Consider the following 15,535-nt stretch of genomic DNA (forward strand, 5'->3'; position numbering starts at 1 on the left):
ATAACTCATCTCAACATATAGCATGACCACGAAGAGAGATACCTACCCATAAAATGGACGAAGATTCACAAAAGCTTGTTTCCAGCTCTCACCTTGTTACTGGCTCAGTAACCTTGAACAAGTTACTCAAGCTTTTTGATCCTTTTATCTCCCCAGATATAAAGTGTAGAGTTTAGACCAGATCAGCACTCCTCAAAGTGTTCTCAAATGTCACAAAAAGGCTAAACACACACACACACACACACACACACACACGTATGTACAGCTACAGTCAAGCAAGTTTTATAACTGTAGGACATCTCAGAAACTGTAATAAACACATGTGCAATGTGGCTCTCCAAAGAGTGAAAACAATGGGGTGTTTGGGGGCTCAGCTCCAGCTCCGGTAGGCAAATCCTTCCAAAATTATTTAACCACAAATCCCTTTATGTGTGTGGAACACCTGAATCATACACTTCAGCAAGAGAATGCCTGATGTCCTCCAGCCTTAACTTTCCCAGCCTAGAATCTAGGTTCTCTCTACAGTCCTCCAATGTTCCCAGCCAGGCCAATGCTAAACGCTTCCTTTAATGATACCCATTATCCAAGGAAGAAACCTGAGAGCAATTTTCTACTGATTGTTTGCTTTTTTCCAGCAATTCTCAACTTTTCGCCAAGACATTACACCCGAACTTCTATCCCCAAGGAAATATTTTCTAACTAAAAACTCCACCTGGCAACTGCAGTGCTTATAGATTTAACCCCAGTGACTCTCCATTCCTTTGTTTGAAAGTAATGAGAATAAATTTTAGACAATCGAATTTCTTGGCTTATTCATGTCCTCCGTATTCCAGATAACTTTTAAGTGTTGAAAAGAATAGTGGGTTTCCAAGTGTAGTCTGAGGTCTAACAGCATCAGGGATATCTGGGAAATTGTCAGAACTACAGACCCTCTGGCTGCACCCCAAACCTGCTGAATCGGAAATTCTGAGGTGGGGCCCAGTCATTTGCATTTTTATCAACCCCTCCAGGTGATTCTAAAGGGCACTGAAGTTAGAGATCCAGTGTTGAGATCAGAAGCATGGACTATGGATTCCAGCATACCTTGTGCTATATCACAGTTCCTTTGTCTGGAATATGGGAGTAATAGTAGTACCTACTTCAGAGTCTATGTGAGAATTAAATTAATATATAATGCCTAATATCAGGCCGGCACAGGGTGAGCAATGAGTCAATTAATTACATGCTTAATCTATAATGGATGCTGTTGCGTAGTGAGCAGGAACTTAGCTTTGTCACACTGCACCACGAGACTCCTTTGCAAACTAATGCTGATGATGGTGTTAGATAGGAGTGCAGCCATGGGAACAGACAGAGCTGGTTTGCTCACCGGGTGCTCCATTTGTTAACTTTGTGAATGCATGTAAATTATTTAAATTCTCTAAGCTTAGTTTCCTCACCTAGAAAATAGAGAAAATAATTTCTTCCCAAGGTAAAGAGAGGGATTCAATACGATAGTATCAATAACTGCTTTGAAAAGTGCCTGGACCCTTTTAAGCTATCCCTTCCCAAATGAAAGCTGTCAATGACCTAATGATAGTGGTACCTGGGCAGCCCAGTGTGTCGATGTGATTACAGATCCTGAGGCCACTAGGTCCTTAAACTGGGGCTTCTTGCTCCACAAAATATTAGAAGGATAGGATATGATGCCCTTACAACTTTCCCTAAAAAGTTATCTTGTCATGATACATGTAAATATTGACTCAGAAGTAATCAAAAGAGAATTAGTCACCTTTTCTATGTTGTTCTTAGGGTTAAGGCAAGCCATTCTTTCCATTACAATCTTGTTAAATTTGGGTTCTTTTTGTATTCAGTGTTCAGTCATAGACCAACATTCAGAGTTTACATTAAGACTATTTCAGAACTTGGTTGGGTGCAGTGGCTCTCAACTGTAGTCCCAGCTCTTTGGGAGGCTGAGGTGAGCGGATCACCTGAGGTCAGGAGTTCCAGAACAAGCTGGCCAACATGGTGAAACCCTATCTCTACTAAACATACAAAAATTAGCCAGGCGTAATGGTGGGTGCCTGTAATCCCAGCTACTTGGAAGGCTGAGGCAGGAGAGTCACTTGAACCCAGGAGGCAGAGGTTGCAGTGAGCCAAGATTGTGCCACTGCACTCCAGTCTGGGTGACAGAGTGAGATGCTGTCTCAAAAAAAAAAAAAAAAAAGGATATTTCAGAACTTTACATCTTTCCTTTAAATGCAGTACCTTTTAGGTCAGGCGTATAATCCTAAGATAAAAAAATATATGTTAATAGTGAGTGTCTCTGTGGTTAGGTTTCACTAGGTTTTGCCTTGCTAACAACTCTAAGAACTGTGTGGCTTACAGCAACAAGAATTTTTCTCACCTGTGTTTCAAGTCAGCTGTAGTTGAATTATGGCTCAGTTCCAAGTTTCCTTCTTCCCACTTCCCAGAAGGAAGGAACAGCCCAATCCATGACCCACCCACATGCAAGGCAAGCTGTGTGATGAGCCCGACACCTCTCTTCAGGCATGGTGTGGGTCACTGCTGCTCACACTCCATTGGCCAAAGCAGGTGACAGGGCCACACCTGACACAAGTGAGTAAGAAACACACACCCCATTCCCACTCCACCCCGGCAGGGACAGGCCCAGGGAAGGATCCTTTGTGGATGGACCCAGCCGAGAGGCACAGCAAATAGTTGGGAGCAACATACATCAACCACAACCTCCCAAATTGTCACAGCTCTACCAATAGTTTCCAAGTTCAAACACATCTTCCAAACACAGGCCACTGACAGGAAACTAGCTAACAAGTGTGCTGTCATCTCAACTGGTGCTTCCCCTGAAATCCTGAGAATTCCCCTGGAGGAGAATGAGTGATTCTGGAGCCTCCGAGGAGCTGTCATTCTTTCTGGGCCATCCTCAGTCCTCAGTAGCCTAAGGAAAAAGTGTTTTTGCAGAAGCAAAGTAGAATTTCCCCAGGAGATACAAACCGAAGGATTGCCTTCTGGAATCTGCTGAGAATCTATTTTGTCCACTTTGCTCTTTTTCAATGAACATGTCTGTTTCTGAGACCACTTGGCAAAGCCATCTGTGCCCTTGGTTGGCATGGATGAGTTAAAAGCTGGACTTAGAACAGTCAGACCAGCTTTTAAAGTGGATCCTTCAATGCTCTGTAGTGTAGGGAGGAAAATGGCCCAAGGCCAAGGCCAAAGGTCGTGGTGCATGTGCTCCTGTGACCACAGTCGAGGGAGCCCAAGGAGGAAAGCGAAGCCTTTATTCTCAATTGTTTTAAACCTCCTGCGCTCACTGAACCCCAAGTAGATTCTCATCAAGCATTTTGTTTTCTACTTAATATTTAAAACTGTGATACTTAAAGTCAAATTTAATCCAGACATTTTTTATTTCAGGACAAAGAGATCATTGAAAAATTAATTTAACAGAAACATTTGATATGCAAAAAAGCTTTTTAAGCAACTTTTCTTACAAACAGGAAGTTATGTCTTTTCAGAGCTTAAAAGTGAGATCCACCACATGTTAATTTTAGTCTGGAAATCCAAAGTTACGATTTGATTTAGATTTCACTCTTTATACCTCATCACCCTGGTTAATGGGCGTGGAATGAGGTCACTGAAGGCCTGGTTGAGGAACCCTGGTTTTGGGGAGCCACTGTCTCCCCATTTTTCTGTAAGTGAGAAATGTTTTTTCTGTGGGGCCTTTGCTTTGTTAGTTCACTCTGAAACACAGAATGAAGTTTCCTCGAGATGGGCAAATTGAAAACCTCCAAAATCTGGCTTAACAGAGCTCTAAGTTTTAAAGACATCAATGTTGTACTTACTAGGAATAAAAAAATCATTCTTAAACTGAATTTATTTCCCTAACAAAGCATCCATGTGACAGCTGGACCATCCCCATTTTATGCATACTTTTGAAAAAAAATCTTTTTATTGAGGTACAATATACATATATAATTTACTATCTTTAGCATTTCAAGTATACAGTTCAGTGATAATAAGCACATTTGAATTCTTTTTTTCCCTTTCACCCCGCTTCAAAGTCTCTAGTAACTATTAAACTCCTCTCTGTTTTCATGAGATCCACTTTTTTTTTTTCCCCCTGAGATGGAGTCTCAGAGTCTCACTCCGTCGCCCAGGCTTGAGTGCAGTGGCACGATCTCGGCTCACTGCAACCTCTGCCTCCTGGGTTCAAGTGATTCTCCTGCCTCAGCCTCCTGAATAGATGAGATTACAGGTACCTGCCACTATGCCCAGCTAATTTTTGTATTTTTAGTAGAGACCATGTTGGTTAAACTGACTATGTTGGTCAAACTGGTCTTGAACCCCTGACCTCATTATCTTCCTGCCTCAGCCTCCTGAATAGATGAGATTACAGGTACCTGCCACTATGCCCAGCTAATTTTTGTATTTTTAGTAGAGACCATGTTGGTTAAACTGACTATGTTGGTCAAACTGGTCTCGAACCCCTGACCTCATTATCTGCCCACCTCGGCCTCCCAAAGTGCTGGGATTACAGGCATGAGCTACCATGCCCAGTTGAGATCCACTTTTTTAGCTCCCACATATGCGTGAGAACATATAATATGAGTCTTTCTGTGCCTGGCTTATTTCACTTAACATAATGGCCTCCTATTCCATCCATGTTGCCGCAAATGGCAAGATTTCATTCTTTCTTATGGCTAAATAATATTCCATTGTGTATATACCACATATTCTTTATCCATTCATCCATTGTTAGACACTGGGTGGATTCCACATCTTGGCTGTTGGAAATAGTGCTACAATGAACATGGGAGGGCAGGTATGTCTTCAAGACACTGATTTCATTTCCTCTGGATCTATATCTAGTAGTGGGATTGCTGGAGCTTACGGAAATTCTAATTTTAGTGTGTTGAGGAACCTCCATACTGTTCTCCATAGTGACTGCACTAATTTACATTCCCACCAGCAGTGTAGGAGGGTTCCCCTTTCTCCAATGTGGAGGAGCTCATTTTTGAGACTTAGAGAAAAGTGATAGCATGTACACAAGGGTTGACTAGCATAAATGAGGGCTGAAAATCTCTTATGGGAATTAAAGATTTATCTGAACTTCATTTTAGCTAATGTTTTTACTAGAATTATTTATATTATATATATTTCCTATAGCTATAAATGTTACAATACGTGCTTATATATTCTACAACATATACTATTTATATAACATTTATAATAATACATGTTAGTAATATGTTACAGTTTTGACCAGATTCTCCGTATATTCCTGCTTTAAAACATCTATGGCCTTGAGTCCCTGGGTAGTTGGCATTCAACTATGAGGATGGCAGAGGTTGTACATTCCTGGAGCGGATACACAGCTGTTCTCAGTGCCTCTGTGAAATGATGTTATTTTAGGATGCTAAGGGAAAGTTGAGCCATAAGGCTCTTTGTCAAGGGGAAACCGTATATCACGTGTGGTTCCCAGTGTGTGTTCCTGGAGCACCAGAGACACCATCACCTGAGGACTTGTTAGACGTGCACATTCTCAGGCTTCACCCCAAACCCGCTGAATCAGCAACTCCGAGCCTTCCAGGTGATTCTGATACGACTAAGCTTGAGCCCCTGCGTCAGCGTGGTTGCAGGCATGGGCACAAGAGCCTTGCTGTGGAATGTACCACCGCCCTGTGTCTGCTGTTGGGAACTTGGGCGAGTCGCTTACCCTCTCTGTGCCTCAATTTCCTAATCATGGGGATAATGATGGTGCCTACCTCTCAGGGTTGGTGTGAGGGTTAAATAAGTTTCCATGTGGAAAGCACTTAGAACAGTGGCAGGCATGTGGTGGTTTAAGTGTTATCTATTTATGATGATGATGATTGTCATTATTGATTTGAACTTTTATTGCTATCATTACTTCTCTGAATATTTATCACATTTTCTTATTATTGCTATAGTTACTATTTATCTGCATCTTTCCCACTGTGGGCCACTCTAGCTCCATTCTTGTCTATTATTTGCTCATATATTTCTTTCAACTGGTCAGTAGCTTTCCGGTCATTTCCAGGTTGATTTCTCTGATGGAACACTGTGTTCCAGCTTGCTGTGGTGGGTTTTTGGATTGTTCATCCTTTTAAGAGCCTCTGTCTTTGATGGAATTTTTTTCCTCCCTCGAGATGGCAATGGGTACTACCCTTCCATTTCCCATTCTCCTTGCTGTGTCCCCAACACTGGAAGTGTAGTTCTCCATATAGCTAAGTACCTTCTGTTTCATTCTGTTTCAGAGTGTGTTTATTTTCTTTCCTTTAACTTCAGAAAACAAATGCTCACAGCATAAGCACTCAGTGACCTCAGATCATAAATCTTTTACTGGTTTGAAGTAGGAGAAAGTGATACTGACCTATCCATTCAATAGTTGTAAGAACTTCACTTAGGTAGATATCACCATTCAAAGAATTGCAACCCCAACCCACAAACTGAAACGATATAACAAAAACTGCAGAAATAAACATTACTTCCAGAAATTAAAGAAAACAGGCCGGGCGCGGTGGCTCAAGCCTGTAATCCCAGCACTTTGGGAGGCCGAGACGGGTGGATCACGAGGTCAGGAGATCGAGACCATCCTGGTCTACACGGTGAGACCCCGTCTCTACTAAAAAATACAAAAAACTAGCCGGGCGAGATGGCGGGTGCCTGTAGTCCCAGCTACTTGGGAGGCTGAGGCAGGAGAATGGCGTAAACCCGGGAGGCGGAGCTTGCAGTGAGCTGAGATCCGGTCACTGCACTCCAGCCTGGGCGACAGAGTGAGACTCCGTCTCAAAAAAAAAAAAGAAAACAGATAATGGTTTATGTGAAATATTGCTTAGCTGGGAGGATTAATCCTTTTCCCATTTGCCTTGAGAATGCTCACTGGCATCGCTTGAGGCTGCAGCATTTACCTGGAGATGATTTTGCTACACAGTATATCTCTTTTATTATTTTCATGTCACTCTAGTATATCAACTTTGGAAACAAAAGACATCATTTTATTTATAACATTCTGTTTTTAGTAGTGGTATTTTTATTCACCAAATATAGTAATTCTCGACTGCTGAAAATGTCAAATCCTGGAAAACACAGCATTCCTATACATGATGTTAACATCGGTCTCCAACAGTTGTTGGCCAAAGATTCATTTGATGAATCCAATTTTTCTGAAATAGTAGATTCCGATGATTCAGATGATTCTGATATTAGTTCTGTTTAGAAATAACTCCAAGAACGATTTTTATGTTTTATTTTCACACTGAAAATCAATCAGATTTGCTTCAGCCTGGAAAAGCATGTTTACGTAAAGTTAAATGAGCACTGGTGGCAAGTTGCACCTTTTTTTTTTTTTTTTTTTTAAATGGGAAAAAGGTTAAGATAGGGGAAATTAGAAGAAAATATTCTTCTCTGATTCTTTGTGTTTTTGTCTTTTGGGAACCTGTTATTGTTGCTTACCATGTTAGAAGTTAAGCCAGGTCTACTGAAGAATCACTAAGGGAAAATAACCAAAGGCAATAACATAAAATTATATGAAATAAGAGTATGTATCAACAGTGATTTAAACTTCATGAAAGAAGTCTGCTGAGGAATAAAATTCTGTAAATTAAGAGCCTATGAGGAAGTGCAATTCATAAAGCCTATGGGTAAGCTTGATGGGCACAAAGAAGATTCTGGGTCTTCATAGAGCACTGACAAAGAGGTCAATTGCCAAACATGCTGTGGCCACACTGGCAGGATCCAGCCTGTAAGAAGCTGCACAGGTTAATTTGGAATAGTTCAACTATAAGAGAGTAATAACTGTAAGTAATTGGTGGATCAGAAGAAACATAGGAAGTATAAGTGTGCCTATGTGTGTGTGAGACATAAAAACATATGGGTGGAGACAGATGGATGACAGATAGATAGAAAGAGATGATAGATAATTGATAGGTAATAGATCAATAATTGATAGATGATAGATAATAGGTAGGTAGATATTTAGACAGGTAATAAACAGATAATAGATTGATAGGTGATAGATAATAGATGATAGATTAGATAATTGATAGATAATAGATTGATAGAAGGTGGATGATAGATAGGCAGATAGCTTAGGAAGAATTGTTTTCAAAAAGTAGATGCAAAAGAACCTCTTGAATTTAGAGGAGATTACATGAAACTGTCAATGTTTAAGGGGATTTTGTGGTGGACTGACAGGAACCCTGGGCTAGCTTCCAAAGACTTTGGACTTCATTCTTTCTGCCAGGACCCAGCTGTGTCAAGTGGGATGGTTCTGACAATCTTTTCCACTCTAATGTCCTATGACTCAACAGTAGCAATGCATTTCCACAGGCGGTAAAAATATTCTAGACTCTTCCCTTCCAGCGCTCACTGTTTACTTCCTCTGCATTTCCCCTTCCTGCCTCCCCGGGTGCTGGTCAGTTCATAGCCGGCCTCAATGAGGGTGGGTTAACCCTCTCTTTCCAGGGTGTTTTGCTACGGAGCTCCCTCCAGGGGCTGGGAACTGTGTGGTGAGGGCTGTGGTTGGGGTTCAGCTTCCTTCTTAAATCGTTCCTTGAGCCTTTACCCTATTCTGTGCACTGCGCCAGATTTCCAGGGATTGGAAGGTAAATGCCGCGGCGTAACTCTTAGAAAATCATCGGGGCTCAGTCTTACTGGGGTGCACTTGATCGTTATCAACCTATGAACCCATGTGTCCCTCTTTCTTTCAGGCAGTAGCAGAATCCCATGGTAGCCAGGTGGGTGAAGGGGAGCAAGGACGTTCTACCTGCCTTGAAGAAGACACCTGACCTGCGGAGTGAGTGACCAGGTAGTAGAGGGTTCTGAAGGCACCACACTTGAGGGAGGGAGGAGGACAGAGAGGGCTATGGCACCCTTTGACTGCTGACTGCCAGCTGCTGTCTTTCCCACTGAGAAATGCTGCCCCCAACACACCCAGAGGCTCTAGGTCTTGTCCTGTGATTTCTGTCCACCAAGCCTTGATAGGAGGTATGATAGATGCCATTAAGTCCAGCACTAGATACAAATGACTGCAGCAAAAGTGCTCTCAGCGGAAAGAGGAAACAGGTCCACTTCATCCCAAGCCTGGCTTGCTGCCCCTTTGAAAGAGAGTTTAAAACAGAAGCTTCATGGTGCTGCCTTCATAAAAACAGGGCCAAGCTTTCCAGAATCTGGCAGAGGGCTGAGTGCCCGCAGGACACTTGTGTATCACTCACACTGGAAAACTTAAGCCTCTGTTTTTATTCCAGGGGATTGAATGGCATGCAGTTTCCTCAGCAGTTTAAAAAAAAAAATGCATGCAGTCACTTGCAGACAGGCTGCATTTGTCTCTGCTGGTGCTCACGTTACAAGCTTGTCTGTGCATTTGGGCATGCCAGCGTGGTGTTTCATTTCCAAACCTTGACTGTGGTCACTTTCCTCTTCGTTGTACTGAGAAGTGTTGCTGAGGGTATAGTAAGGCCCTAGTTTATCAATTATATCCTGTACTTTTCTTCTAACTTGATTCCAAGAACAGTGGAATTTGCTTCAAGGTAAACAAATTTTGAATAATTTATGGCCCTTCTTTGCAACAAAAATGAAAATGTGACTTTCTAAGGAAAAATCAATTTCAAGGGGGCATTTAGTAAATAACACAGTCTTAATAATGTAACAGGAAAATTAAAATGCCCAGCAGACCCTTTGCATCCTGAACAGGTGTTTGCTGCTAATGGATACAGTTTCCATTTCCTTGAAGGGATTTGCCCAGAGGATTACTTTCAAAACTTCTATTGCGATAATACTGCTCTAACAGAAAGAGCATTGCATGAATCTGTGTATCAGTTCCTTAATAAAAGGGAAGTTTTTTTAATTCTTAATATACCAATGAGGTGAAGAAAAACATGCCGCCCAGGTAAAGTTACTCTGTCATCACCCACATTATCTTTTTCAAGGAATGTGGGGGAAATGTATGTCAGTCACTAGGCAGGTACTGTAAGACGCTAGAGGCCTCCCAGACAGCTTGTTTCCGGCTGTTAACATGGAGCAGAGCGTTCCCCGGGGCTGAGCATGGAAGCCCAGCACTTCTCATAGGTATGTCTTTCCTACTACAATGTTAGATGCCTACACTTACTGACTTTTTCATTTGCTCTTTAAAATAGATTTCTTCTGCTGGTTCTGCTTAGTTCTACGGAGTAAGGTAGAATTTTGGTGTCGTATCTAAATATCATGTCTAAAATGACATTGGAAGCACTTTTCCAAGAATAACCAGCATATTGATCAAGTCATTAATAAAGCCTAATTATTTGCTATAAGAATGTTTTAGGTTGTTTCATAACTGAGTTTTTTCCAAAGTCATAACAAAACTAGGAGAGGTTGTAGATTCTTAATTATTCATTAGATTAGTGGGAAAATGAATTGCTATTACAAAGAATATCATGCAAAAAATAGGTTTTAAAAAATGCATTGCTACTAACTGAGTTTGAAAAATGGATACTAATATTTTCCATATCAAGAACTGTTTCATGGGTGGTAGATTTTAGTTATAGCAGTACTGGACTAACACTCAGTCAATAATTTTAAATTTTCTATAATTGAGAATACATGGTAGCTGAATATAAGTAAACATACTACTCTATGAGATATATGCATAAGAGTTTGTTATCACAAAAAAACAGCATAACATTATTATTTTGAAATACGAGGCTCTGTTTTAACACTTTACCTTATTTAATAGTAACAAAATCCCTGAGGAATAGGTTGTATTGCCATTTAAAACACTGGAGAGCAGAGGTCCAGAGAGGTTAAATAGCTTTCTCCAGGTCACACAGCTGATGAATTGCAGAGTCAGCATTTAACTCCGGTTTGCCTTTATGCAAAGTCTCTGCTCCTCACTTTACCCTACTGACCACCTAAGTATAGATCAGTTAATCTTGCCTCAGAATTCTCCTTTCTTGCATACTTCCATGTACATTCATACTTACTTCACATGATGATCCTATTTTCTGGAAGTTCCACCATATATGGGGATAATGAAACGTCCTTGTCATTTCTCTAAGTATTTCCAGAGCCTGGCAATGGATGCCATTCACATCGGCATGTCCAGCACCCCCCTGGTGAAGCACACCGCTGGGGCTGGGCTCAAGGCCAACAGACCCCGCGTCATGTCCAAGAGTGGGCACAGCAACGTGAGAATTGACAAAGTGGATGGCATATACCTACTCTACCTGCAAGACCTGTGGACCACAGTTATCGACATGAAGTGGAGATACAAACTCACCCTGTTTGCTGCCACTTTTGTGATGACCTGGTTCCTTTTTGGAGTCATCTACTACGCCATCGCATTTATTCACGGGGACTTAGAACCTGGTGAGCCTATTTCAAATCATACCCCCTGCATTATGAAAGTGGACTCTCTCACTGGGGCATTTCTCTTTTCCCTGGAATCCCAGACAACCATTGGCTATGGAGTCCGTTCTATCACAGAGGAATGTCCTCATGCCATCTTCCTATTGGTTGCTCAGTTGGTCATCACGACCTTGATTGAGATCTTCATCACTGGAACCTTCCTGGCCAAAATTGCGAGACCCAAAAAGCGGGCTGAGACCATCAAGTTCAGTCACTGTGCAGTCATCACCAAGCAGAATGGGAAGCTGTGCTTGGTGATTCAGGTAGCCAACATGAGGAAGAGCCTCTTGATTCAGTGCCAGCTCTCTGGCAAGCTTCTGCAGACCCACGTCACCAAGGAGGGGGAGCGGATTCTGCTCAACCAAGCCACTGTCAAATTCCACGTGGACTCCTCCTCTGAGAGCCCCTTCCTCATTCTGCCCATGACATTCTACCACGTGCTGGATGAGACAAGCCCCCTGAGAGACCTCACACCCCAAAACCTAAAGGAGAAGGAGTTTGAGCTTGTGGTCCTCCTCAATGCCACCGTGGAATCCACCAGCGCTGTCTGCCAGAGCCGAACATCTTATATCCCAGAGGAAATCTACTGGGGTTTTGAGTTTGTGCCTGTGGTATCTCTCTCCAAAAATGGAAAATATGTGGCCGATTTCAGTCAGTTTGAACAGATTCGGAAGAGCCCAGATTGCACCTTTTACTGTGCAGATTCTGAGAAACAGAAACTTGAGGAGAAGTACAGACAGGAGGATCAGAGGGAAAGAGAACTGAGGACACTTTTATTACAACAGAGCAATGTCTGATCTTAGGGATGCCATCCAGGTTTAACCCTGCAAGCTGTTTCCACATCAGAACTCCCATCAAACACAAAGATTGCTGTGAAAACGAGAATGTGTAGATGCATTCTCAAAAACTGCACGGACATACAAAATCAATCTTTCCCTTTGATCCTGTGGCTAAACCAGCATTTCTATGTTTGAGAGATTTCCTTTTAAGTGCTTCAAATGAAAGTGAACTCTCATAATTCAAATTGTATAAAATAAAGCTACATTTCTAAGAGCTTGGTGTAGGGCAATTGGAATAGTGTCCTGTTAGATAAACAGACACTTAGCAATGCTGACATTAAAAGGAACTGTATTTCTATACAAGATTATTAGCTCTAATATAAGATATTTATTTAACCAATAACCTTATGGCCAAGAGTTGAATTGTGGTTCAGTATTCATTGATCTCACTGCTTTAAAACATGCTGTTTTGTTCAAGCAGGAAAAATATTATATCTAATGATGTCTATTTGGTAATACCTAAAAAGAGGTAGAGCGAATCTGTATTCACAAAATATAGTAATTTCATTTTTACCTTTCTTCAGTGAACTGAATTGTATGGAAGGAAATCAATCAGCTCTGTCATTCACAACTGTGGAAACCTACAAAAATGGGGCTGATGCCATTGTTTCCTCTATTTTTTTATTTTATTTTTATGTTTTGGAATTACTATCCTCTTTCCATTCAAAATGTTTCCATTCAAAATGTTTCCATTCAAAATGTGGTTCACAGACCCACCGCATCAGCACCATCTGAGTGCTTATTTGTAAGGTGTAGATTCTCAGGTCCCAGCCAGACCTACAGAATTGGGGTCTCTGTATCTTAACAAGAACCCCAGATGATTTGTATACAGATAAAAGTTTGAAAGCTCTGCTCTGGACAATGTTTTCAAAGCAACTTTCTGAAGCCATGTGGAAAACTGACTGTGGGTCCCGTATCCCCATGGCATCCAGACCTGGCCTCTCTTCATTTCGTTATTATTGGCCAATATTTCTTTCAGCCACTTCATTTCTTATCTATTAAAATGCCTTGCCCATAAAGGAACTGCATAGAATTATCCCCTGACATTCCAAGAGCAAAATAAAGCTCTTGAGAGTAATTGCTGTCTCAGTCATGCTTGCTGATTACAGTTAGCACAAAAGAAAAATTCAGCTGCCTGACAATACAGGAAATGTTCTCAGATGCTGAAGTTTGTAAGGTCCGGTTGGGCCATGAGGAAGAAGAGGAGCTGAAAGTAAGGAACTCATAAACAAGACAACTCTTTGATGCATGAACAAAATTTGAAAATCTCAAACCTGTAAAGAATACCTCCGCTATTTAAATAAAGCTCATACCAAGAGGTAACATTTTGCTCCGGGCAAAATTCAGGGGTCGAGTGCCCTGCATTCCTTTGACGCAAAAAATAACTGGGCTATGACTGGTTAAATGTCCAAAAGGTGAATTCTCATTTCATTCAAACAAAGACAGATTTGCGCATTCACTCAAGCAGAATGTGGCCATGAATATTCAGCCCCTGCATACGTACAAAGATATACACATGATTCCCGCCACCACACACACATACACTCACACACACGCACACACACACACACAGGCCCTGGCTCTTCAAGCATAATCATGGTGGTTATCAGGGAAAGACATTTGCGATTAAGACAGCAAGTCCTTGACAAATATGTTCATGTCTATTTGGTTCTATAAAAATATGAACATCGGGACTCAGAGAAAATGGGGAAAATAAAGTGGATTCAGATAATCAGTGAAATGATGGTATAGATTACAGTAGATCTGCTATATATTGATGTTACTGCATTTGCAAATGTCCTCCCATTAAACAGAAAATGTGGCTAAAACCCCTGGCCTGGAACTGAACTAGTTTAAGGTGTGTGTAAGGATAATGGGAGTAAAGTTTGTGAAAGTTTAAAGAACAACCTCAATCCATGAACAAGAAGGAGGATGTTGTCTTTAATTATTTAGAAGGTTTTTTTTCCTTGTCTGTTGATAAATTTATGGAAGGTTGCTTTAGATCTCCGTTCCTTAAAAATATTACATGGCAGTGTAGTTAGATATTATCTCTTTTAGTTATTATACTTGCTATTTTTACTGTATACTGTGTTATAATCAACAAAAAATAATTCCATAGGCATGTTTACACCTTTTCTGTTGCACTATTAAATTCTTTTCATAGTATTTATATCAATGCTAATTTAAATGTGATGCTGGTTAAAAATCTTGCTCATTTATGTTGTATCTGGTACAAGGACATAGCATAAGATTCAGAAAAATTTTTGTATTGTCATTTAGTGTATCAATTTCAGCCAAATTTGGAAGACTTGATCATTTTACCTTTTGCTCTACACACTCAAAACAAATATTGGAGTAGAAATATCACCTTAAAATATATCTTAATTTACATTTAGATAATATTGAAATCACATTCTATTAAAATTAGAAATTTAATTCAAATAAAAATCAAACAAAATAGTTGTTTCAGTTTATCTAAATATCTGGTCTTAAAAGTGCCTTAAGAGTGTCTGGTTTATGGCCGGGCATGGTGGCTTACGCCTGTAATACCAGCACTTTGGGAGGCCGAGGTGGGCGGATCACGGGGTCAGGAGATTAAGACCATCCTGGCTAATACGGTGAAACCCCCGTCTCTACTAAAAATACAGAAACTTAGCCGGTCGTGGTGGTGGGCACCTGTGTTCCCAGTTACTCAGGAGGCTGAGGCAGGAGAATGGCATGAATCCAGGAGGCGGAGCTTGCAGTGAGCGGAGACCGTGCCACTGCACTCCAGCCTGGGCAACAAAGGGAGACTCCGTCTCAAAAAAACCCAAAAGCGTGTCTGGTTTTTAAGAGTGTCTTAAAAACCAATATATGTATAAGTCAACAAATCATATAATATTCAATAAATAGTGCTGAAGTTGGATCTGGTTTGAAACTTACCATTTTCCTCAAACCTTAACTATTATTACTTTGTAGATAATACTTTCATGTTACTGTGCTAACAAAGGATTTAGGTAGCAAACTTAATTTACTATATCTGGTCAGTCTTCTGCTTAAAACAGATTCACACTCAACACCCAGCTAAGGAGGAGCCAAAGTAGTGGAGTATTCCTGACCCAAAAAGGCATTTGAATTTTGAAACATTTCTAATGTGTTAGGTTTTCTCAATGAGTCCATTAAAAAAGGTTGTGTTCCATTTGAGAAATCACAGAGTCAACAGCAGTAAATCAGTGTGCCCCACAAGCCGTGTCTTATTCAGCAATAAAATAGATGGCGCTCACATGGTGCCTGGCAGACAGTGGCTCTGGACAGCAAAA

General features: G+C 41.0%; 1 protein-coding gene across 14 annotated transcripts in view; it reads left to right on the top strand.

Moving 5' to 3' along the window:
* The window catches only part of KCNJ15 (potassium channel, inwardly rectifying subfamily J, member 15), a 142,447-nt gene extending 128,797 nt beyond the window's left edge, over positions 1-13,650 (top strand). For 6 of the 14 annotated variants that reach the window (XM_011954017.1, XM_011954014.1, XM_011954021.1 and 3 more), the window contains 2 exons: positions 8,727-8,824; positions 11,049-13,650. In XM_011954017.1, coding sequence (XP_011809407.1) covers positions 11,067-12,194 — 1,128 coding nt within the window. In that variant the 5' untranslated portion in view covers positions 8,727-8,824; positions 11,049-11,066 and the 3' untranslated portion in view covers positions 12,195-13,650. Of the gene's footprint in view, positions 1-833; positions 972-8,325; positions 8,432-8,451; positions 8,622-8,723; positions 8,835-9,944; positions 10,084-11,048 lie in introns of those variants that run through there. The other 8 variants (XM_011954023.1, XM_011954015.1, XM_011954024.1 and 5 more) reach the window with 8 other exon arrangements.
* The last annotated feature ends 1,885 nt before the right edge of the window (positions 13,651-15,535 follow it).

Source organism: Colobus angolensis, unplaced genomic scaffold (assembly GCF_000951035.1).
Source record: "Colobus angolensis palliatus isolate OR3802 unplaced genomic scaffold, Cang.pa_1.0 Scaffold38, whole genome shotgun sequence".
Lineage (NCBI taxonomy): Eukaryota > Metazoa > Chordata > Mammalia > Primates > Cercopithecidae > Colobus > Colobus angolensis.